Source organism: Oncorhynchus clarkii, chromosome 23 (genome assembly GCF_045791955.1).
Source record: "Oncorhynchus clarkii lewisi isolate Uvic-CL-2024 chromosome 23, UVic_Ocla_1.0, whole genome shotgun sequence".
Taxonomy (NCBI): domain Eukaryota; kingdom Metazoa; phylum Chordata; class Actinopteri; order Salmoniformes; family Salmonidae; genus Oncorhynchus; species Oncorhynchus clarkii.
The window spans coordinates 13,119,449-13,145,338 of NC_092169.1; the positions used below are offsets into that span (position 1 = coordinate 13,119,449).

Below are 25,890 nucleotides of genomic sequence, written 5' to 3' on the forward strand. Positions count from 1 at the left end.
AACATAGGGATGAGGTAGTTGGGTGGGCTATTTACAGATGGGCTATGTACAGTTGCAATGATCGGTAAGCTGCTCTGACAGCTGATGCTTAAAGTTCGTGAGGGATATATAAGTCTCCAGCTTCAGCAATTTTTGCAATTTGTTCCAGTCACTGGCAGCAGAGAACTGTAAGGAAAGGCGGCCAAAGCAGGAGTTGGCTTTGGGGGTGACCAGTGAAATATACCTGCTGGAGTGCGTGCTACGGGTGGGTGCTGCTATGGTGACCAGTTCGTTGAGATAAGGTTTGCTTATGGCCCGACACAGCTTATTGAATGCTGTCTTAGTGCCAGCATTGGCTGCCGTCTGATCTTAAAGATGCATGGAATGTTATCCATATCCTGATTCAGCCACAACACGGAAAAACATAGGATATTAGTTCTTCAGGTCCCATTGATAAGATAGTCTTGACGGGAGCTTGTCCAATTTGTTGTCTGGTGAATGTATATTCACCTACAAAACAGAGTTCAATGGCAGTCTAAATGCTGGCCGACGTGGTCTAATCAATGGGCCACAGCACCAGAGGTAGGCCTACACAGTAGTGTTAGCCTTAACTAGAGTTACAGACATGCTAACCTAGCCCAACCATTGCCTTGCTACTTTTCCAGGAGCCCTTATATTTGTTTATATTCTAAGTCCCAGAGCCATTACCACACAGCAGCAACTCATTAGCTTCCATAACATTGAACTTTTTATGGCTGCAGGGGCGGTATTGGGAAGCTTGCATGAAAAGGTGCCCATTGTAAACGGCCAGCTCCTCAGTCTCAGTTGCTAATATATACATATTATTATTAGTATTGGATAGAAAACACTCTAAAGTTTCCAAAACTGACAAAATATTGTCTGTGAGTATAACATAACTAATATTGCAGGCGAAACACTGAGGAAAATCAAAACAGGAAGTGGCTTCTATTTTGAAAACTCCATGTTCCATAGCCTCCCTTTGCTGGATTTAAAGGGATATGAACCACATTCCTTTTCCTATCGCTTCCTCAAGGTGTCAACAGTCTTCAGACATAGTTTCAGGCTTTTATTTTGAAAAATGAGCCAGAACGGTAACATCGCGTCATGTGGTCACATGAGTTTTGCTCGCACAACAGAGTTTGGACAGCCATTATTTTCCCCTCTCCTACTGTGAAAGACATTTGCGGTTGATATATTATCGATTCTATATTTTAAAAACAACCAAAGGATTGATTACAAAAAACGTTTGACATGTTTCTGTGGACATTATGGAAACTATTTGGAATTTTCGTCTGCGTTGTCGTGACCGCTCTTTCCTGTGGATTTCTGAACATAACGCAACAAACAAACAGAGATATTTTGGATATAAAAATTATCTTTATGGAACAAACGGAATATTTGCTGTGTAACTGGGAGTCTCGTGATTGAAAACATCCGAAGATCATCAAAGGTAAACGATTAATTTGATTGCTTTTCTGATTTTCGTGACCAAACTTCCTGATGCTAAGTGTACTTAATGTTTTGTTGTGCGATCGATAAACTTACACAAACGCTTGGATTGCTTTCGCTGAAAAGCATAATTTCAAAATCTGACACGACAGGTGCATTAACAAAAGGCTAAACTGTGTTTTCCTACATTGCACTTGTGATTTCATGAATATAAATATTTGTAGTAATATTTATTGAATGTAGCGCTATGCTATTCAGCAGTTGTTGATGACACTTATCCCGATATCGGGATTGCAGCCATAACAAGTTAAATGGCTTGTCATTTAGTCTGTTGGTCTTTGCCAAGTCTGTCTCAGGTATCGCTGTTAAACGATCTAAAAAGAGCACACTTAAATCGGATTGATTCATAAGTGAGCATAAAGTGGAGGGTCTCTAATTATAGCAAAAGGGTATGAAAGGCTTAGACAGCAAGTTGAGAATTGGTACTGTAATTTATTCACCCTTGCTTGCTTACTAATGTGATACTGGATGTTGCTCAATGTCAGAACCTAATGTTCACCATGTTATGTCCATGCTTTGCATGAGTACACAGGAAGTTACAGTATGTTGTCTCACTGGAAATGTTTTGATTTCTGTGCATGCTGTATTAAAATGACCTTATATATACACAGACACATCTAAGGCACCTGATGTTCACTTTTAGATTGCAGTGCATTTGGAAAGTATTCCGACTTTTTCCAAATTTTGTTACATTACAGCCTTATTCTATGTTTAGTTGAGCAACCACTGTACAGAAAATAAGGCACTTACTTTGATAGGAACGCACACAAGTCAAAGTTATTATTTGAAAGGAAAACAACAATGAAGGCAATTCTTGGACCAGCCAGAAAATATGCCAGGGGGGAAAAGTTTGTGCAAGACTGCGCAAATGTCTGCATACTTGATCTGCGGAAACACTGGTGAATTGCTTTGGCTCTCATCAAAGAAAGGAAGTCTGTTCGGTTCAGTAAAGCCTCAATCATAAATTGTCCTCAGCAGTGAAATGGGCTACTTCTATATGAATGAATGAGGAGGGAGAACACACCTCAATTCAAACTGTTGTTAGAAAATAAAATGTAGAAAATAATTTGAATTTGACAAGTTGAAACATAGCCTGTAGTAAATCGGTTTGAGGGCAGCGGGGGTTAACTATTGCAAAGCAATCACATTTTGGAACAGTGAGTGCATTCTGACATCACACCGTTCGAGATATTAGGAACTCACATATGAAAAGGATATTTTTTTTATTTCTAATGAACCCATCCACCACCCTCCGTTTTCCGATGAAACATATATTTTATGCTACATACTGTATACATATATTTTCCATATACATATTTTATATACATGGTACTTTTATATACAGAAATCACATAACAATAATACATTGCCAAATATAAACTCTTTAACCCACCCCTCAGCCACTCTCAGCCCACCCCATGTACAGTATCACCATAGACCACCCTTGTTTGGTTTCGAGGGTGGTCTGAGATTGCAGAGATTCTTAGCTTTGCCTCTATTCAGCAGTTTCATCCAGAGCATCATGGCATTTGTAGCTCTTTATGATAGCCACATTAGCAGCTAATTATAATTTCATTTTGGGAGGGTAAATACAGCAAATATATTGAAAAAAAGTCAACTTGTCCAAGAGAGATTTACATGGGTATCAAAACAACAGCCTACACGAAAACACAGCCCTTATTTTAAGTGTTTTTAAAAGATGTCAACATTTTTACTTGAAGACACAGACTTAATGTGCACTGGAACTTGTCAGGTTTAAATAAAGTGCTAATTGCTATTGTAGAAACTTGTAAAAGTGTGAATATGGTTTTGTTTAGTGAAAGTTTTGTATGTGCCATATTCAACAGTGTGTCTGCTAAATGTGGTGGGAAGGAGCATACTGTCAGATTATTATTTTTTTCACAATTGTTTTTCTCAGTGGAAGTTCTCAGTGGTAAAGTGTCCAGGGATATTTAGTCATGTCGTCTCCGTCTCCGTCTTTGTCTTTGTCTTTGTCTGCAGGTTTGCTCCTGTCAGTGAGCTGTCCCCAGTAGGCAGACCGGTGGGCAGCATCCTGGCAGCCGTCATCAACCAGACCATCTTCTACTCCATCGTGGGAGGAAACGAAGGTGGTAAGTGCAGACGTTACCCCCTGGTGCCAAAGATAGAAGAAACACTACAATACAGCAGCTGGGTGCAAAAAGTTTAAAAAAAACAAAAAAAACAAGAGGTGATCATTTTTGTGGTTGGCCTTTGGCACACCAACAGACAATATTTAATGTTTTACCTCTCAGATGTTATGTCTCCTATAAGGGGGGCTTTGAGTGGTCCAACTGACATTTTGGTGTACAAAGCGCTCTGTGAACTTCATAGAGTACTGTGCCTTATAGTGCCAGAAAACCCAATTGGTGCGCTCTCTGTTACCATTCTGTCAGTGGAGCTGACTTGAACTGTCAGATTTCAGACCCCACATTTGCAAAGAGTGATGTGTCACATTTTCTGACCTACCCAGAAAAATAGTAAATTTGCTCTACCTCTGAGTGATGGAGCCCAGCCTGGTAAACAGGTGTCAGTCTAGCAAATCCCACAGTTGTGGTGTCATCTCACTGTGATATTCTCAGCCGGATTTATGTCTCTCAACATGAAAAAATACTACAGAATTTCATATAATTGAAACAAGACCACTTTATTTGTGTCACAGAATAATAAAATCACTTTGTGCTTCAAATCAAATCAAATGTTATTAGTCACATGCCCTTCTTTGAGAGGCATTGGAAAACATTCCTGGTCTTTGTAGTTGAATCTGTGTTTGAAATTCACCGCTCGCCTGAGGGACCTTACAGCTAATTGTATGTGTGGGGTATAGAGATGAGGTAGTCATTCAAAAATCATGTTAAACACTATTATTGGACACAGAGTGAGTCCATGTATTGATCACATGTTTATTGATCACATCTTTGTTCTAAAGCTGTATCTGTACCCATTGGAAGCAGTGATCTAGGAAAGCCAAAGTTCCAAAAACTGGTCCTAAAATATTGTATAAAAGATCATGCAAAATATTTTGCTGTGACTCTCATTTGGATGATGTTAAAAATATTTGTTGGTCTCATGTGATTAATAATGAGCATCCAGACACTGCCCTTGATGAATTTATGAACTTGCATCTTCCAATTATTGATAAACATGCACCTGTTGAGGCTCCATGGATTGATGATAGACCTCTCCCATCTTTACAACCATTGAATCTATATGTTTTGACCATGACAGTTTACAATCTAAAGTAGCACCAAGTTAGTCTCCTCAAATTGTTCAACAGCCATACCATTCATTACCAGATTCAGCTGAGGTCTAGAACTTAGGGAATGATTTGTACAATGCTCTTTATTTTAGAGATGTTCAGGACCAGTTTATTACTGGCCACCCATTCCAAAACAGACTGCAACCCTTTGTGTCTATGTATACCGAGTATGTCCACATCTCTGTCAGACCATTTTATTGCTAAACTTCAGGGTAGTGTAAAAGTAGATTTTTTATTGATCCAATACATAATATAGTACACTTATCATAATTTGGTTTTAATCCAGAGAGGTTAGAAAAAGTATCTAGATCCTCTGAGGCTGTGGAGGGATTATAATTGTGGATTTAAAAGAAAACATGAATCATCAATGTACAATGTCACCTTTGTTTTTAAGCCAGGGATTTATAATACCTTAATATTATTGTTGGATCTAATTTTAACAGCTAACAGTTTGATATAATAAATAGATATGACGATAGTGGACAATCTTGTCCCACTTGGCCAATTGCCAAGGAAAATGCAGTGCGCCAAAATCAAATAAAATACTATAAATTCAAACTTGCATTAAATCACAAATGTAAGATACCAAATTAAAGATACACTCGTTGTGAATCCAGCCAATATGTCAGATTTCAAAAATGCTTTTCGGCGAAAGAATAATAAGCAATTATCTGATGATAGCACAACAGTAAACAAAGAGAGAATAGAATATTTCAACCCTGCAGGCACCACACAAAACGCAGAAATAAAATATAAACCATGTCTTACCTTTGACGAGCTTCTTTTGTTGGCACTCCAATATATCCCATAAACATCACAAATGGTCCTTTTGTTCGATTCATTCCATCGATATATATCCAAAATGTCCATTTATTTGGCGTGTTTGATCCAGAAAAAACAGCTTCCAATTTGCGCAACGTCACTACAAAATATCTCAAAAGTTATGTGTAAACTTTGCCAAAACATTTCAAACTACTTTTGTAATACAACGTTAGGTATTTTTAAACGTTAATAATCCATCAAATTGAAGACGGGTCTATCTGTTTTCAATACAGGAGGATCACAAACTACTACTTTTTTAGTCTTGCGCAATTCTCAAACTACACATAACGTTACCCTGATCCAAGATGGCCGTACTTCTTCATTACACAAAGGAATAACCTCAACCAATTTCCAAAGACTGGTGACATCCAGTGGAAGCGGTAGAAACTGCAAACAAGTGCCTAAATTCCCAAGGAAAACTCATTGAATAGACAGTGACCTCAAAAAAAATAAATTCTGAATGGTTAGTCCTCGGGTTTTTCCTGCCACATAAGTTCTGTTATACTCAGACATGATTCCAACTGTTTTAGAAACTTCAGAGTGTTTTCTATCCAAATCTACTAATATGCATATATTATATTCTTGGCATGAGTAGCAGGAAGTTGAAATTGGGCACGCTATTTATCCAAATGTGAAAATGCTGCCCCCTATCCCAAAGAGGTTAACCTCTTACAGCTACCCCCCTACTTTTTTCAATTTCCGCCTGAAGACATACCCAAATCTAACCTAGCCTGTAGCTCAGGCCATACCCAAATCTAACTGCCTGTAGCTCAGGCTCAGAACCAAGGATATGCATATTCTTGATTTCATTTAAAAGAAAACACTCTGAAGTTTGTGTAAATGTGAATTGAATGTAGGAAAATACAGTATAACACAATAGATCTGGTTTAGATAATACAATGAAAAAAGCATACGTTTTTTCATTTTTATTGTTGTATCATCATCTTTAAAAGACAAAACAAACATTCAGATAGGATGATGGGGACAATTTCAGTGAAAAACATTAGAGGGCAACAGTACTTGTGCAAAGTGTCAGGATGATAACTTCCAAAATGAGTGTGCTACATGACATTTATCATGAAGTCACCCAGGTGTCCCACACAAGTAGCCCAAATATACCCAAGTGGCATACCCAAGTGGCAAAATTGGTTATACATTTTGAACGGAATAACTATATACAAAATACCAAAATGGTATTCTAACACAGCCCCCCAAAAAATGGAGAAAAAAACATGAAAAAATATATATACATTTACAAAATAACACTTTCAATATTTGGAAGACCCTTAGTCCTCTACACAATATTGTGCTGCTGATGCCAGGTGCCAAGTCTCTTTCTGCTGTAAAGCAGAGGGTCACCAAGCATGTGGTGCAGGTGATGGGGGACTTCATTTAGCAAAGAACACAGCGACGCCTCCATGCTGTGCCCATTTTGGCCCTGAGGCACATCCATGCCTGCAGAAATAAATTTGGGCAGATGAACATCACTTGTGGCAGGAGCTGGATGAACCAGCTTCAGTGGGGGATGGACACCTTGGCACTGGGGGCTCCCATTCGGAGTCAGTGTCACTGTGAAAGAGTGTTAGTTTCACATATGAGCCCTGTAACAACAGGTATAATAAACAGATATATATATATATATATATATATATATATATATATATATATATATATATATATATATATATATATATATATATATATATATAGAGTACAGGGAACATAAGGTTGAATATATTATTATAGACCTGCTAGATCTACTGTCTCATTTATATTATGATAGACCAGCTAGATCTACTGTCAATTTTATATTATGACATTTCAGCTAGATCTACTGTCTTTATTATGTTATGACAGACCAGCTGTATCTACTGTCTCCATTTCACTTTGACCATTTTTGTGGGCCTGCCCTCCCCTCAACAGCCTCAAATAGGCTATTTCATTTCACAAATAATATTTTATATTATTAATTTCAAACAACGGCATTGGCATGAGAAAAACTTACCAGCCCAAAACGATGTCCTCTCCGTCAAAAAATATTCCTCCATTTGGGAATCAAAGCTATGCTAGCTAAATGAATCGTCCTCCAACAATCTCTGTCTCATTTTCCCGATAAATCTCTTCTAAAATTGTGTGTACATCTGTATATCTAGACTTAGATTTAGCTTTCCCTGACTTAGTCGCCATACTGATTGATATATAAACAGCTGAAGATACGCTTTACCAAAAACGAGTTCCGTGCGCCTAGAGGTTAAATACCTACAGTTGAAGTCGGAAGTTTATATACAGTTAGATTGGAGTTTCAAAATGCCTGAAGGTACCATGTTCATCTGTACAAACAATAGTACGCAAGTATAAACACCATGGGACCATGCAGCCGTCATACTGCTCAGGAAGGAGACGCGTTCTGTCTCCTAGAGATGAACGTACTTAGGTGTGAAAAGTGCAAATCAAACCCAGAACAACACTAAAGGCCCTTGTGAAAATGCTGGAGGAAACAGGTACAAAAGTATCTATACCCATAGTAAAACGAGTCCTATATCGACATAACCTGAAAGGCCGCTCAGCAAGGAAGAAGCCAATGCAAAAGAAACACCATAAAAAGCCAGACTATTATTTTTCAATCTTCAACATCGAAATGCTACCAAATTTGTTTTACTGAAACTTTTTACGAAGGATGGAGTCACTCATGATTCACTGAACAATATTTTGAAATAGGAAGTACTTTAAAACCATGTTATAATCTCACACAATAATACTTGTGTAGCTTATAGATTTGATAAATTCTCATATATTTTTTAAAATAATCTTGGATCATCATTACTTGAACAGTATAGGTTAATAAACCATATCTGTTTATGGTCCAATAACATATGTAAAATCATCCATCTACCTTGAGGATCTGGTTGGACAATTTGCACATTTGGATCAAAATTACTGTTACTAATAATATACCCCTTTTGAATTTCTTTGCCGATGGGAGAAATATATTTTGCCCCTCCTCCCAGTCCTTTTTCCACAAAACTTCATCTAAAATTGTTGAATGAGTTTCCTGTAAACAATATATATTATATTCCTTCTCTTTTAGCCAGGTAAATACGGATCATCTTTTCTTATTATCTGCTAGGCCATTACAAATTTAACTGGCTATACTTATTTCACAAATTATCATAATGAGAAACAGGTTTCAATTATATTTATCATAATATGTTTGTAAACGTGCCATTAAAAAGTAACATAATGATTGAGTGTCTATATAGCTGTACCATAATATTTGCATTGCTACTAATTAAATCTCCAATTGTTCCCCACTATTCCACCTGCTAAAACCCCTCCTCATGCCGAGTTGGGTTATCATCCCAATGAATGGCAGACCCCCGCCGAACCCCCGGATCCCATGGCCCCAGAGAGACCGGGACCCATCCTTCGAAAAGAGCACACAGTGCCACCCACAGAAAAGCAGTAGATCAAACGCCAAAAGCGTTTCCATTTCCCTCACCTCAATTTGTTTTAAATATAGCTATTAAAAAATATATATATATATATATTTTAAAATCCTGTTTATCTTAATTTCCTATAATTAGCTATTCATATTTGCAGGAATGTAGACAGTTTATTGTTACTGCTTACCAGTATTGCCATTACAAACATTACATTTTGGCAAGCAATTATTATTTTAGCAAATAATAATTGTGATTCATCCAATGTTGTCCCTAACATATTTTACTCCCTCGTAACAGTTGTGATACACACACACACACACACACACACACACACACACACACACACACACACACACACACACACACACACACACACACACACATACATGCACACACACTCATAAACACTCAACCCCTTTCCCCCACAAACAACCATAGACTCAGATGCTCAACAGCTGCACCATCCCAGAGCCAAAATCAAGAAGGCCTTGTTCACGAATGCATATACAATTGCAGCTGTATGAGAAGGCCTGCAAAACTGAGCAAAAATGGGCAGAAATGGGGAGATTTGATTAACCATTGTCACGTCCAAGGTGATGGAGATCAGATATACCTCCTTCCTCTGAAACACCCACACATGGTCCCCTGTTGTGACCATATTCCCAAGCATCTTCGTGCAGTCAGACCTCTGATGATTTTGTGCCACCAGCGCCACAATAGTATGGTCCCTCTCTGAATGTCAGTGTGACCCCCTCCCCATGGGTTATTGCTGCTAGTGTTGCCAGCACTGCCACTGCTTGGGTGTGGGCATCCCCACCGGCTAGGTACAAGATCATTTACAAGATCAAGATCATTAAGGTTCTCATTAGCAGCTTTGAGAATTTCCTTGTATATTATGCTCTCCCATCAGGGGGCTCTGGATTTGCAGGACCAACACTGCCAGGCAGCCTCAGAATCTTGAGGGGGTGGTGCTTCTCTAGAAGGTCTCTGACCGCATTTTGGCTGCATACAGGCAGCTTACAGCAGGCCCATAAAACAGATAGGGACTTATCTTTGGTGTCTGGGTCATTCATGTGGGTGTCTAGCGTATAGGGTTGTGGACCGTTCCATAAATAAGTAAATTATATGCATTTTTTTTTATTGTTCCACAATTGTAGGACAATAAATACATACATTATATGTAGAATTTATTTTAAAATGCAGTACCAACGTGATAGGACAATAAATAAACAAATTAGATGGATAAATATTTATAAAATGTACAGTGGGGCAAAAAAGTATTTAGTCAGCCACCAATTGTGCAAGTTCTCCCACTTAAAAAGATGAGAGAGGCCTGTAATTTTCATCATAGGTACACTTCAACTATGACAGACAAAATGAGAAAATCTAGAAAATCACACTGTAGGATTTTTAATTTATTTATTTGCAAATTATGGTGGAAATGGGGTTGTATCCCTCATCTGCACAAAATTGAAAGCTCTCTCACAACCCCTGCTCACAGATATACATTGGTTCTGGGATATGCAACCATTTCCTTTCTCTCTCACTTAACGCCACTTTTTCCCAAACACCAAAAAACACACACCACACCTTCCATCACCATACATCCACACATACCCACATTCTTTCTGCTGTGTTTTTATCTCCACTATGTTGAATTTGTACTTTTTGTTCCAATTAGTTGTATTTGAAGAAAGCTTTTCTTTCTATTTTTTCTTATTATTAAAATCCCTACCATCGCTAGTATTGTGTGGTCCATTATTCACCTCCTCTATGAGAACTTTGTAATTTTTAGAAAAGGCATGCAGTAGTCTTCTTGACTCTGAACATTTGGTTATCAATATACAGTTTATCGACTATGAGAACTACGAATTTCCCTTTCAATCTATTTTCCTATAAGATTGTATACAGAACTTTGCGCCGTTCTGTAATCTCCTTCAGCAACTGATCATTCATGTCGATTTTTGTGCCAAGAAGTCTGTTACACAGTCTTTTAACCATTATTTTATCTTTAAAGAAAGCAAATTTGGCAATGATTGGGCGTTCATACCTCTGCCCTCTCTGTCTGAAACGTTGTACACGTTCGAGTTGGATTTGGTCAATAGCTTCACATGAGATCTGAAGCGCTGTAAGGAGGAACTCTCTAACTCCACATTCATAAACTTCACCTTCTTTCTCTGGGATATTGGAGAAAGTACCAGATTTTCTCTCATGGATCTAGTCTGTATGTCAAGTAAAAGTTCTCCTTTTTAAATTCATTAACATCGGTTTCAATCTTATTGACTGTCCCTTTTGGCTTGTTTGTATCTTTCCCCAATGTCGCAACTTTTTCATCACTCACCTCGAGGCTTGCCTTCAACTCTTTTATATCCTTAAGTGACTAGTTCAAGTTTGCCCAGTTTGTCATTTATTGATTTTAACAGATCGGTTTTGACCTTTACCATTCCCGGTGTAGAAAATATTAAATCGTCTGTGTCTGTAGAAGAGTCACGTTTCCGTTTTGAAATTAGTTCCCTTGTTTTAATGTCCGTCATGTTTGGGTGTTGCTTGTTTTCATATAATTTGTCAATAAATGTGTCTAGTCTTATGATTTGTTTTGTGTTGTTATTCAGATTGAAGATAATTACCCACCAGTTTGTGAAGTGCTAATATTTTGTCTAATTTACCAATATTGAATATTACGTTTTTATCTTGAGGAAATCTACACTGTTGCGTTCAGTCCGCTAGTCTGAATATGTCTGAATATGAATATTAAATTCTCTGACAACAACTCTGGTGGACAATCCTACAGTCAGCATGCCAATTGCATGCTCCCTCAAAACTTCAGACGTCTGTGGCATTGTGTTGTGTGGCCAAACTACACATTTTAGAGTGGCCTTTTATAGTCCCCAACACATGGTGTACCTGTTCAATGATCTTGCTCTTTAATCAGCTTCTTGATATGCCACACCTGTCAGGTGGATGGATTCTCTTGGCAAAGGATACATGCTCACCAACAGGGTTGTAAACAAATTTGTAAACATAAAGGTTTTTGTGCTTATTGGAACATTTATGTGATCTTTTATTTCAGCTAAAAACATATAAAAACAAAATAAAACATAATATAAAAAAAGTATAATACCACTTTGACTTTATGTGATATTTGGTGTATGCCAGTAACAAAACATCTTAATTTAATACATTTTAAATTCAGTCTGTAAAACAACTAAATAAGAGAAAAAGTAAAGGGGTGTGAATACTTTCTGAAGGTACTGTACTTGAGCTTGTGTCCTCAAAAGTGAGTACACCTCAGCAATTTATAACTATTTTTTTACCAGAGAGGTGAGTTCCAGACCTTTCTAAAACTATGCAAAATTACCAGTTATTCTTTATGGCCATCTCAAATGATGGTTATATCTATTTAGGTGTAAATCTCAATTTAATCCAATGTTGATCCTGTCAGAGAGTGCTTCCAATACCTCCTCATATTGTTTGTTTCTTGTTGGTTGCAGGTGAGTTCCAAGTGAATAACCGGACAGGTGTGATCTCCACGGCTAAGCTTCTGGATTATGAGACTGTTACCAGCTACGTGCTCAGGGTCCAGGCTGACTCCATGGCCGTGGTCAAGGCCCAACTGCGGGTTCCCTCCAAAAGTAAGACAGGGATATTGAGCTAGACATAGGGGGCTGGGATGCTACATCAGTTAATCACATTTACGGCTAGATACTGTGGTTGACATTTGTATCATGGTCCTAAGAGGAGGTGTCACATCAGAGAAACCCACTTCACCTCACTTATCTCTGCAATTATTGTAATACAGACCAGGGCACCTTGCTGTCTAATTTGTATTTTTATTAAAACCTTATTGAGTTCAAATAAACAAAACAGAACAGGGCGTAATTGTCAGAGTCCAATTATTAACATCACTACACATGCAGACACACACATGCGCGCACACACACACACACACACGTTTAATAAAGCAGTGTCAATTATTATAATCAATTTAACCCATAAGAGTCTAAACCCTGTCTAAGCCTGGGGAGAGGTTCTACTAAGCTATACTGAATAGTTTTAAGAAGGTCATACTAAGGATCATTTTGCTATTTTATTTAGAATTCTAAGATCCCTTGAAGTATAAAAATATATTTTAAAAAAATGTGTTGATGAAAAATGTTATTTGGCGTGCTATTGAATAACAGATTCACTACATGCAACAACAGATAGTCCCTCCCCCCAAAAAATCTAAAATGAAGTTTGTTCCGAAGTGTCTGTCCTATATCTGAGAGATATAAGAAAGGAAACCTAAACTATATATTTAACCCATTTTTTTGGTCCATTTTTTCAACTGGTACCGTGGGACCTTCAGATGAGTCTTGTGAGGCCTGTGGGAGACCTAGAGCAAAACAACTGACATATAAATGTTCGTGAGAGGGTTGGCTGTGCCGACTTCAGATGAATCCTAAGACCCTTGTGGGGGTTGTACAGCAAAACGGAGAACACCGTCGTGTTTGAGAGATCTCGTCTTTCCATAAAGGGGTCAAACCATTCGTACTCTACAGATGGTTTTGTGAGAAGACCGATTTTTCAGGATGTCTCATGGTCTGACAAACGCCGCTCTAGGTCTGTCACTTTTCACCCCAGATGCAGAAGTGCTACATAGGTTGATGCAGTTGATTGAGATTGAGATGCATCTATTGCAAAACTAACATATTTTTATGGGGATTTTATTATTATGCTAATTATATACATTTCCGTGGTGGTGCGGACATCGACTTTCGGGGGTTAACACATCTCCCCCAGCCCCACCACTCCTTTCCTTAAATGAAAATGCACTCTACACACACTCAAGAGCGCTTTCTGCCATGGTTTTCTTTATGTACATTTGTGTGTGTGCTGCATTTCTTTCTGTGTGGTTGTATTGCTCTACACTTGCAATCATCTGTTTGTGAGGGTTTGCCTTTACTGCAAAGTTACCAATTTCCCAGAAGACCACAACAGATGAGAAAAAGGTGAGAAAGAGAGAGCAAAAAAGAAAAGGGTAGAAACTGTGCAGTGTGCAGACCTCGCTCCTCTCCCTCCTCGCTTTCCCTTTGGCTCTCACACGATGGTGTTTGTACCTGTGATTTGATGTACTGTGTTTTTGTTTGTCCTATTCCCTCTGCTCATTCTTAGCGCTATGCCACATCACTTTAAAATGTTGTGCACTAATGGAAGACACATTTTCTTTGACAGTGCATATTTTTGTGTAGGGTTGTGCTAGGGTAGGGTTGTCCTAGGTTTGTTCATACTGTATTTGTACTGTATACGAATAACTGTGACAAATAGATATGGAGCAGTGGAGGCTCCTCAGAGAAGGAAAGGGAGGACTATCCTCCTCAGTGAGTTTCATTAAAAAAATATAGTAAAACATTTAAAGTTACCCTTTTGAGATAAAACTACACTAAATATATTAATTATCACCAGATAATTTATTAAAATATACTGTTTTACAATGAAGGTCTACAGTAGCCTCAACAGCACTCTGTAGGGTAGTACCATGATGTCAATACAAAACCTAGGAGACTCATGGTTCTCACCCCATTCCATAGACTTACACAATAATTATGACAACTTTCCGATGACGTCCTCCTACCTATCAGAACTCTTGCAGCATGAACTGACATTTTGTCTTCTCAATCAAAGGATCGGCGAATGAATATAGTACTGAAATCATAAGCTACAGCTAGGTAGCACTGTGGTGTGTAACATGGTGAAAAGGAGAAGCAAGAGAGAGAGAGATTTTGTCAATTTTTTTCAGTTTCACTTACTTAGTGATCCAGCTAGCTAGTTTAGCCTACTCAAACACCCTGCTCAAACAGAGGGATGCTATGTTAGCTAGCTGGCTATGACTATCCAACACAACACCTGAACTCTTCCATGTCAAAATAAGCTTTTGGTTTTTCAAATGTATTGCCCCCGGGGCCCTTTGCTGACTATACACTGTAAAGTGCAGTAACTTTACAGTGACTATACTACTGTAAAGTTACTGCATGATTGTAGCGGCTTTGCTAACACGTTCGTTTTATTAGCTATGTTGACTATGATGTTATTTTAGCTAATATGGCATCAACAATGTTGGCTGTGTGTATCAGTTATGATATGGTTTGACATGGAAAGTTTTTTTTGCTTGGTCACATACAGCTGATGTGTTGTGTATTGAGGTCCACAAACAAAGGGAAAAGGTGAGAGGAGGAGAGTGCATAGATGCGAAAAGGAATACAACATGGCTGCTATGAATGTGAACTGTGTTTACGCGTGACCAGGGGTGTATTCATTCCACCAATTCTGTTGAAAAACATTTCTTAAACAAAAGCAAATGGAAAGAAACAGGGATAAACATACCTCAATTTAACCAATAGAAACTCTCATTTGCAACTTTTGGACTAATGATTACACCCTTGATCAGCTAGATGCAGGCAAGAGTGTGCAAGGCTGTATTGAATGTGTCGCTGTCTGTCCATGTGTCACTGTCTCCTCAACATTTTCTCTTGACCTGTGTGCACCTACACTGTAATTCATAGGCTAGGTTGTAGCAATCTCATGAGCATCATGTCGTAGCCTAAACCTATCAATGTTACTTTGAACTGGGTGAATGTAACATGAATGACAGTCATCCAATATACTGTAATAGAAATAAGGCCATGCTCATGAAAAAAATAATTGTCCTCCCTCGTCTTAAACGGCACTGACTGCCACTAGTATGGAGTGTGTTCACCCGTACAACAAGCTCTTTTCCTTGAGGACAACCAGGCATATGAATGGAAATAGCAAAAGGAGCACATATTTTATTATTTATTATAAACTGGAACCTGTGTGTTGGACTTTTATTTTGCAATAAAACTCCCCTTCCCAACCAACACTTATTCTTCTAAACTATGGTATGTACTGTAAAGGATTGAAAATAAAAGTTGTGTGCACTTGCTGCCCTGTTTGTCTGGATAAAACGACATGCTTAATGACAAAAATGTGACTGTGTCCCTCCTCTAACTCTGCAGCCAACACAGCCAAGGTATATATCGAGGTGCATGATGAGAACGACCACCCGCCTGTCTTCACCAGAAAGTTCTACATCGGTGGTGTGGCTGAAGACGCCAACACCTTCTCCTCTGTGCTGAAGATAAAAGTGAGAAAAGCTAATTCCATCCCCATCCTCCCTGCCGGTTCCGTTCTGTTTGGTCATGGGTGCACAATTGATCCGATCGAGTCTATTAGCCAACAAGGTGAAAAGTCTGTCAATGTACCCTTGAGCAAGGCACTTAACCCTCATTTTCTCCAGGGGCACCATACTTATATGGCTGACCCTATAAAAAAACTATTGTCACCTATATGGTGTATGTGACAATAAAACATCTACAGTATATATATATACTACCGTAAGTTTGGGGTCACTTAGATTTTTCCTTGTTTTCCATGAAAACATACATTAAGTGAGTTTCAAAATGAATAAGAAATATTGTCAAGACTTTTACAAGGTTATAAGTATGATTTTTAATTGAAATAATAATTGTGTCCTTTCATCAAAGAATCCTCCATTTGCAGCAATTACAGCCTTGCAGACCTTTGGCATTCTAGTTGACAATTTCTTGAGGTAATCTGAAGAGATTTTACCCCATGCTTCCTGAAGCACAAGTTGGATTGGCTTGATGGGAAGCTCTTACATACCATACGGTCAAGCTGCTCCCACAACAGCTCAATAGGGTTGAGATCCGGTCACTGTGCTGGCCACTCCATTATAGACAGAATACCAGCTGACTGCTTCTTCCCTAAATAGTTCTTGCCTAGTTTGGAGCTATGCTTTGGGTCATTGTCCTGTTGTAGGAGGAAATTGGCTCCAATTAAGCAAAATTGGCTCAAATTAAGTGAAATTGGCTCCTTTTTACCCTGTACAAATCTCCCACTTTGCCACCACCAAAGCACACCCAGACCATCACATTGCCTCCACCATGCTTGACAGAGGGCATCACGCACTCCTCCAGCATCTTTTCATTTTTTCTGCATGTCATGTTCAAAATCAAAAATCACATTTATTTGTCACATACACATGGTTAGTATATGTTAATGCGAGTGTAGCGAAATGCTTGTGCTTCTAGTTCCGACAATGCAGTAATGACCAACGAGTAATCTAACCTAACAATTCCACAACTGCTACCTTAAACATACAAGTGTAAAGGGATAAAGAATATGTACATAAAGATATATGAATGAGTGATGGTACAGAACAGCATAGGCAAGATGCAGTAGATGGTATCGAGTAAAGTATATACATATGAGATGAGTAATGTAGGGTATGTAAACATAAAAGTGGCATAGTTTAAAGTGGCTAGTGATACATGTATTACATAAAGATGGCAAGATGCAGTAGATGGTATAGAGTACAGTATATACATATGAGATGAGTAATGTAGGGTATGTAAACATTATATTAAGTGGCATTGTTTAAAGTGGCTAGTGATATTTTTTTTTTACATCATTTTCCATTATTAAAGTGGCTAGAGTTGAGTCAGTATGTTGGCAGCAGCAACTCAATGTTAGTGGTGGCCGTTTAACAGTCTAATGGCCTTGAGATAGAAGCTGTTTTTCAGTCTCTCGGTCCCTGCTTTGATGCACCTGTACTGACCACGCTTTCTGGATGATAGCGGGGTGAACAGGCAGTGGCTCGGGTGGTTGTTGTCCTTGATGATCTTTATGGCCTTCCTGTGACATCGGGTGGTGTAGGTGTCCTGGAGGGCAGGTAGTTTACCCCCGGTGATGCGTTGTGCAGACCTCACTAACCTCTGGAGAGCCTTACGGTTGTGGGTGGAGCAGTTGCCGTACCAGGCGGTGGTACAGCCCGACAGGATGCTCTCGACTGTGCATCTGTAAAAGTTTGTGAGTGCTTTTGGTGACAAGCTGAATTTCTTCAGCCTCCTGAGGTTGAAGGCTGCTGCGCCTTCTTCACAACTCTGTCTGTGTGGGTGGCCCAATTCAGTTTGTCCGTGATGTGTACCCCGAGGAACTTAAAACTTACTACCCACTCCGCTACTGTCCCGTCGTTGTGGATAGGGGGGTGCTCCCTCTGCTGTTTCCTTAAGTCCACGATCATATCCTTTGTTTTGTTGATGTTGAGTGTGAGGTTATTTTCCTTACACCACACTCCGAGGGCCCTCACCTCTGTAGGCTGTCTCGTCGTTGTTGGTAATCAAGCCTACCACTGTAGTGTCGTCCGCAAACTTGGTCATTGAGTTGGAGGCGTGCATGGCGACGCAGTAGTGGGTGAACAGGGAGTACAGGAGAGGGCTCAGAACGCACCCTTGTGGGGCCCCAGTGTTGAGGATCAGCGGGGTGAAGATGTTGTTACCTATCCTCACCACCTGGGGGCGGCCCGTCAGGAAGTCCAGTACCCAGTTGCACAGGGCGGGGTCGAGACCCGGGGTCTCGAGCTTGATGACGAGTTTGGAGGGTACTGTGGTGTTAAATTCTGAGCTGTAGTCGATGAACAGCATTCTCACATAGGTATTTCTCTTGTCCAGATGGGTTAGGGCAGTGTGGTTGCGATTGCGTCGTCTGTGGACCTATTTGGGGGGTAAGCAAATTGGAGTGAGTCTAGGGTGTCAGGTAGGGTGGAGGTGATATGGTCCTTGACTAGTCAAGGTGGATTGTATTTATCATCATTAGTCATTTAGGTCAACATTGGATCATTCAGAGATCCTCACTGAACTTCTGGAGAGAGTTTGCTGCACTGAAAGTAAAGGGGCTGAATAATTTTGCACGCTCAATTTTTCAGTTTTTGATTTGTTAAAAAAAGTTTGAAATATCAAATAAATGTCGTTCTACTTCATGATTGTGTCCCACTTGTTGATTCTTCACAAAAAAATACAGTTTTATATCTTTATGTTTGAAGCCTGAAATGTGGCAAAAGGTTGCAAAGTTCAAGGGGGCCGAATACTTTCGCAAGGCACTGTATATATATATTATTTTTTACAGTTTCATATCATCATCGTCTCCTTCCCTCTCCCCTCTCTCCATTCCTTTATTCACTGGTGGAATCTAAAATAATGATGAATTGACCCATTAAACAGTGGCCAAAAATCTGGCAGGTTGACGTTTATTGTCATGAATCTTACCCTGGATACAGAACTGAGCGATTTACGCTCGATGGGCCAGCTGCAAAGTAAAAATTGGCTTTATTTATGAAAACAAAACAAAACAAAAATGTGCTTTTTGGTCTGAATTTAAGGTTAAGGTTAGGTTTAAAATCTGATTGTATGACTTTGTGGCTTTTCCAGCTAGTGACCACTCTGCAGAGTTGCCTCCAGAACAAGATTAATGAGAAAAACGCTAACTTGCCTTCAAGAAGGTTACCAAATTAATCATTTAGCTCCATCAACATGAATAAGTAAGGTATACTCTTCTACCACATATAAAATGTAATTTGGATATGTGTAAACATTTACTGTAGGCCTATTTCAATATCGAGGCAATTTTAGGCCCAATATATATGTTGTAATATTACATTTACAGCAATACAATATGCCTCATGGAATCTGTGGCATTGTGTTGTATGACAAAACTGCACATTTTAAAGTGGCCTTTTATTGTCCCCAGCACAAGGTGATGATCATGCTGTTTAGTCAGCTTCTTAAATTTCATACCTTTCAAGTGGATGCATTATCTTGGAAAATGAGAAATGCTCACTAGCATGGATGTATACCAAATTGTTTAGAACATTTGAGAGACATAAGCTTTTTTTTGATGGGGGGGTCTTTTGTTACCAACACTTTACATGCTGCGTTTATGTTTTTGTTCAGTGTAGAATTTGATATTAGTCCTGTTTTGATGCGTTGCTTGTTTGATGGTTTAACTGAGGGCATAGCGGGATTTCTTATAAGACCGCATGAGGGTCACGGTCCTTGAAAGCGGCAGTTCAAGCCTTTAACCTCTCTTGGGTAGGGGGCAGTATTTTACAAATACAAATTCAATGTTGAAACCATTGAGGACAGGGAAGAATGAACACCTGCTATCTACTCCCCAGCATAACAACTATTATTTGTTCTCTTTGAATAAATATATTTGTCACCCCCTTATTAGCTTTGGGGTCTGTGTTATTGAAGAAAAACATCAACTGCTATCAAGGGTTAGGGTAAGGATTACGTTTAGGGTTAGGATAAGGGTTAAGATTAAGGTTAAAATCATGATACATTAAGAGATGGAAATAGCATGTGGCATCCATTTTGGCTGCAGACAGTGATCTGCATATAATGACTATACGCTCATGTCTCCGCCCTAACGATGGGGGTTGTTGTCCAAAATGTGGGAAGGCAGGCGACACGCTTAGGTCCAAAATAAGTCCATAGAAACGGATTGTGACTATTTTGGACAGATGTTGGCGAGAGTGAAACCTCTTGCTTCACCTCTTTCTCTCTGCTGCAGAGGAGAATGTGAGAGGTGAAAGGTCTTCTGGCTCGAAGTAAGAATACACCGATTAAAACACCTGGTTTTCTGAGCAATCTTTTGAATTATTAGGCCATTTAAACAACTTAATCGGCGTTCCAGCCGTGTATCTGCTCATGTGCTAGCGCCAGACGAGCTCTTTAGTGTGAGTGAACTAAATTCGGAACAATTGAATATATGTGTCAAAGAAGTCATTTTCCCATACAAACTTTATATGTCCAAACTCAGAATCAAATACGCTTCCCAAAAATGACATGGTTGCTGTGGTAAAACATTTATTTTGATTGGTGATTTTCAGGTAGGCTGATTTCAGATGTGTTCATGTAAACAGGATTATAAGGGAAATCGTTATTCTTGCAAAGCGTGTAAGTGTTTTAATCAAACTATCATATTAATCTGACTATCCACAATAATCGCTTTATTGTAAAACATGTAACCACACTCTAAGATTGGGCAGCCCTGTCATTAAAATGCCATCTTTCCATCCATCCTCCCTCGATTCTCCCTCATTCAATCCCTCCATCCTCCCATGCCCAGGAACAGTAGCTAATGGGGATCCATAATAAATACAAATACAAATTTTAAAAATAAAGACAAATACAAATACAAAAAAAGGCATTGCACCTATTAATCAATGTAATTGCAAACAGGCACTGTTTGAATTGGTGCCAGTGGCAGGGAGTCTATGGCCGTGTCCGAAATCTGTCTTGCCTACTACTTACTAAAACTACATACTGTGTACTAATCGTGAAAACGTATACAGTAAGTAACAAATATGACCATACTAGGCTCATATATACTGAGAAAGCGCCATCTTGAGCAATCACGCTTGTTCACCGCCATTCGTTCATTTTGGTAGAACATGTACCCTATTCTGATTATCAGCTGTTGTTAAACAAAAGTGAGACTCGAAAGACAATTCTCCTACTGAAAAGTAGGAGATTTATTCTTGATGAATGAGTATGAGAGCTCAAGTTCCCCCTCTCCTGGCCAAATTAGATCAATGCACTCTCGTCCTTCAGGGAACAATGACAATAGTACATTTTGGTCAATGAGCAAAAGTTCTTATCCAGAGCGACATGCTTAGATGATGCTAATTTGATTTGTAAGTTGCCTCAATACTTTATTCTATGCCCTCCATTTGTGTGTATTCAATGTGCATATTTGTGGCGACAAGGAAAGCATTCTGTCCCAAAATTTGCAACCACAACTGAAGCACACTCATCATTACTGCCATTGTTAAAGTGATAGTTCACCCAAATTACAAAATTACATTCCAGTTGCCTTACCCTGTAAGCAGTGTACCGTGTGTGTGTGTTTGTGTGTATATGTTGTTGTGGTTGTGGGTTTTCTTGTGTGTGTTTGTGTGTGTGGTTGTGGGTTTTCTTTTACTTAGGCCACTGATGCAGATACAGGGAACTACAGTGCCAATGCGTACCGGCTGATCATCCCGCCCACGGCAGACGGTCAAGACAGCTTTGTGATCGAGCAGTACACGGGTATCATCAAGACAGCCATCATGTACCGCAACATGCGCAGGTCCTACTTCAAGTTTGAGGTCATTGCCACCGACAACTACGGCGAGGGTCTGAGCAGCAGCGCCGATGTGGTGGTGAGTGTCTACTGTCCTCAAACAACCCATATCCCTCCATGGTCCATGTCTCTCTCACACACACACACACATATGTAAACCTTCATTTCCTCAAGTGTTTCTCATTGGGCAAGTGAAATGAGACTGCAAAGTCTGGCAGTTTGTAGTTTGTCATCTGTTAACTGTGATCCCACACCCAAACAACCTGATGGGTTTATTAGTGTCAGACAGTTTTCCTCTGAGCTGATGTATTCATTAGGATGATGATGAAACATGATTTATTTTCTATCTAGACTGTATCTAGCTATCAATATATTATATTATGAAGAGCAGTAACAGCACACAAGACGCGTAATGTGTACCCCTCTGCTTCCCGCTGATGATGCAGTTCAACTATGCATGGAAAGCATTTTCTGCTCATTGTAATTGGTGTGTTTGTGTGTGCATGTGTATGTGTGTCTTTTTACTTGGACAATATATTTCCATTTGCTTCCAGTTATTGGAGCCAGTGTTGCTCCTAATGTGTAGGGCAAACAAGTCTGTAATGACACAGAAGGAGTGTTTGGGACGAGTGACAGCGAAATGTGCTTAATTATTAACCATGTTGACCATTTTCAAGAGAAAATGTAATTTCATGGAGGCCGTGTGTGAGATTTGGCCTCAGAGCCAGTGCACTTACTGCGCCGGCAAATATTAGGTGCCATTAGATTTGCCACATGGCACCAATACAAGCAGGCAATTAAGTGTCTTGTTTTGGCCACCAGCAGCATGTCAAGCATGAATGTACAACATTTACATATCCTCTCTTTCTCACAAACACTTTTTCTTTCTCTCAATGCTACTCTCTCTTTCTCTTTCTTTCTCTTTCTCCCTCTTTCTCTTTCTCCCTCTTTCTCCCTCTCTCTTTCTCTTTCTAACTGTTTCTCTCTCAGGTGTCTGTGGTCAACCAACTGGATATGCAGGTGGTGGTGTCCAATGTCCCGCCCACCGTTGTGGAGGAGAATAAAGAGCAGCTTATTGCGTAATGCACCAGTCAATCACTTTCTTTCAGCATTATTGTCACATTGAACATGCTTGGTTAAATTGAAAACATATTAGGGTCCTAAAGGCCCCTGAACACTCAACAGAAACAGGAGAGTTTCTGATGAATAAGGGGCCTTGGTAGTCTCCAACTGTGTTTCGAGACTTTATGGAACAGACAAAAATGTCCTAGCACTTCAGAAGTTCTAGCATTTTGTAATAATCCCTATGTTGCACAACTTACAGTAGGTCCTCAATGGCTTCACTGTATGTTTATTTTCTGTCTCCCTTAACCAATGATTGGGCAATTAAAACCACAGATTGTCCAGATAGACAGTCAAATACATTTTTTTCAATCAGTTGATGACTGAAAAACAGTACAGTTTCTATACAGAAAATAAAATAAAATAATAAAATATTTTCAAATCTCACTTTAATAAATGACCACTACCCTTCTAAGATTGCTGCTCTATGCTTTGACACCTACATCATGTGTTTAGTTAATCATTCTGATAACATCTGAGAGGCCTCCCATTTTCCTTGGTCCTAGTTGGGGACCCAAACAATTACCTGGGTACTCTACTCATCAGGCTTGGCAATCGGGTTGGAGAAAGCAAACATTTAGTGGCTGTAATTTAAAGTGCCAGTTTCACTCAGCCTGGAATTGATTATGGGAGACCTGTTTTGCCAAAAGCAAAAAAATGTGAAATTGTGAAAAAAGTGAAATTCCTAAAACCATGGCCTCAAACAGATATGGTCACACACAAGTAAGTTGTTAAAAGATGTTTCAGCATTATAAAGTCAATGTCATAATTTGTGGGTGACAACACATGAAGGTGAAGTGAACCAAGGCAACCACTACTAACGTTTGATCAGCACATTGTAACACACAGCATGACAGAAGTTTATGAATGATTCAGAAAGCCTCCACGTCATGGTAAAGATGGATGCAGAAATATGAAGGTAGTTTTATCTAATGTTTAAGCGATACCTGCACTGTTAAACCTTTCCTGTTGCCAGCTTAATACAGTGATTTTGCTTTACAGCAGAGATACTGTAATACATTTTACAGTACTATTTTACTTACTGTAAAACATATTACAGTATCCCTACTGTAAATGAACAGCAGGGATGATGTAATGATACAACACAAATTATTATCTGAGTTATTTTTTTTCTACGTCGCACTGGAAGATATTTAGAGCAAAATGAAATGGCTTGTTTCATCTTGAGCAACAGTGCCAGTCAAAAGTCAGTGATTTATTTAGAATTCAAGGCACACTTAAACAGCATGGCTACCGCAACATTCTGCAGTGATAAGCCATCCCATCTGGTTTGCGCTTTGTGGGACTATCATTTATTTTTCAACAGGACAATGACCCAACACACCTCCAGGCTGTGTAAGGGCTATTTGACCAAGAAGGAGAGTGATGGTGCTGCATCAGATGACATGGCCTCCACAATCACCTGACATCAACACAATTGAGATGGTTTGGGATGAGTTGGACAGTAGAGTTAAGGAATAGCAGCCAGCAAGTACTCAGCATATGTGGGAACTCCTTCAAGACTGTTGGAAAAGCATTCCTCATGAAGCTGGTTGAGAGAATACCAAGAGTGTGCAAAGCTGTAATCAAGGCAAAGGGTGGCTACATGAAAGAATCCCAAATATAAAATATATTTAGATGTGTTTGACACTTTTTTTGGTTACTACATTATTCCATATGTGTTATTTCATAGTTTTGATGTCTTCATTACTATTCTACAATGTAGAAAATAGTAAAAAGAAAGAAAAGCCCTTGAATGAGTAGGTGTGCCCAAACTTTTGACTGGTACTGTAGCTAAGAAAACATGCCGTAATTCAATGTTGGGCAGCAATACAGATACTTATAAAGTCAAGGTACCTAACCAGCAGCTTCTGAAAATATTCTTCCACTCCACAGCAGCCTCAAGAAGGTATTTATTAAAATAGTCTGAGCTTCATGTGTCTCACCTGACAGCATGTGGTTGGTGCCTGAAACTGATCATTTGAATCTACAGTAAGCATAAGCTATTACTTTAAATAAATACAATATGTTAGTGGAATTTCTACAGGAGGCCTCCAATTCCAGGGATTAACAGTATTTTCAGCATTTTACCCATAGTGCAGTGCAACTTACAGCATCGATGCTGTAAAACAGATTTGCTGTATTTTCCTGTGCATTCTACAGTGTTTTACCATTGACATTTGCAGAAAGTGTTGGTGCTGTACTATACTATATTTTAAATATCAACAGACCACATTGGTTTTGTCTCCCAAACATCAGTATTATGGAGCGATACGTCCAAGACCAGATCCCAGGGGCCAAGGTGGTGGTGGAGTCCATCGGGCCGCAGCTGTTCGGAGACGGCTTTGACCAGAAGGACTACACCAAGTCCGACCTGTTGGTGTATGCCATTGACCCACTGACCAACAGGGCCATATCACGCCAGGAGCTCTTTAAGTGAGGGAGCCAACACAATTAAATGAAAAGCTCTTTACCTTTGTCTCTCTCTCTCCTATTCTCTCTTTTTCTCTTGCTACATACATTCTTTGTCTTATCCTCCCTTCTACCCTATGAATTAGTCAGCAAACGCATGTTGTCCCTTATTTGTTGCTCTCTATCGCTCTCCACACATCCCCAGGCTCTTTCCTCCTATCCAAAGGCCCCTGTCCCCCAGCAGGGTGTGTTAATTCAGTCACTCACCAGAATGGTGGGGAGGGTGGAAAGAGGACATTTTTATGTGAGAGAGAGAGAGAA

At 39.3% G+C, this 25,890-nt stretch overlaps 1 protein-coding gene across 1 annotated transcript in view; it reads left to right on the forward strand.

Annotated features, from left to right (window-relative positions):
* Positions 1 to 25,890, forward strand: part of LOC139381349 (protocadherin-15-like) — a 216,073-nt gene that overhangs the window by 186,018 nt on the left and 4,165 nt on the right. The window contains exons 24-29 of the mRNA XM_071124806.1: positions 3,511 to 3,620; positions 12,543 to 12,683; positions 16,068 to 16,195; positions 21,899 to 22,114; positions 23,026 to 23,114; positions 25,417 to 25,593. Of these exons, the coding sequence (XP_070980907.1) occupies positions 3,511 to 3,620; positions 12,543 to 12,683; positions 16,068 to 16,195; positions 21,899 to 22,114; positions 23,026 to 23,114; positions 25,417 to 25,593 (861 nt within the window). The remainder of the gene's footprint in view (positions 1 to 3,510; positions 3,621 to 12,542; positions 12,684 to 16,067; positions 16,196 to 21,898; positions 22,115 to 23,025; positions 23,115 to 25,416; positions 25,594 to 25,890) is intronic.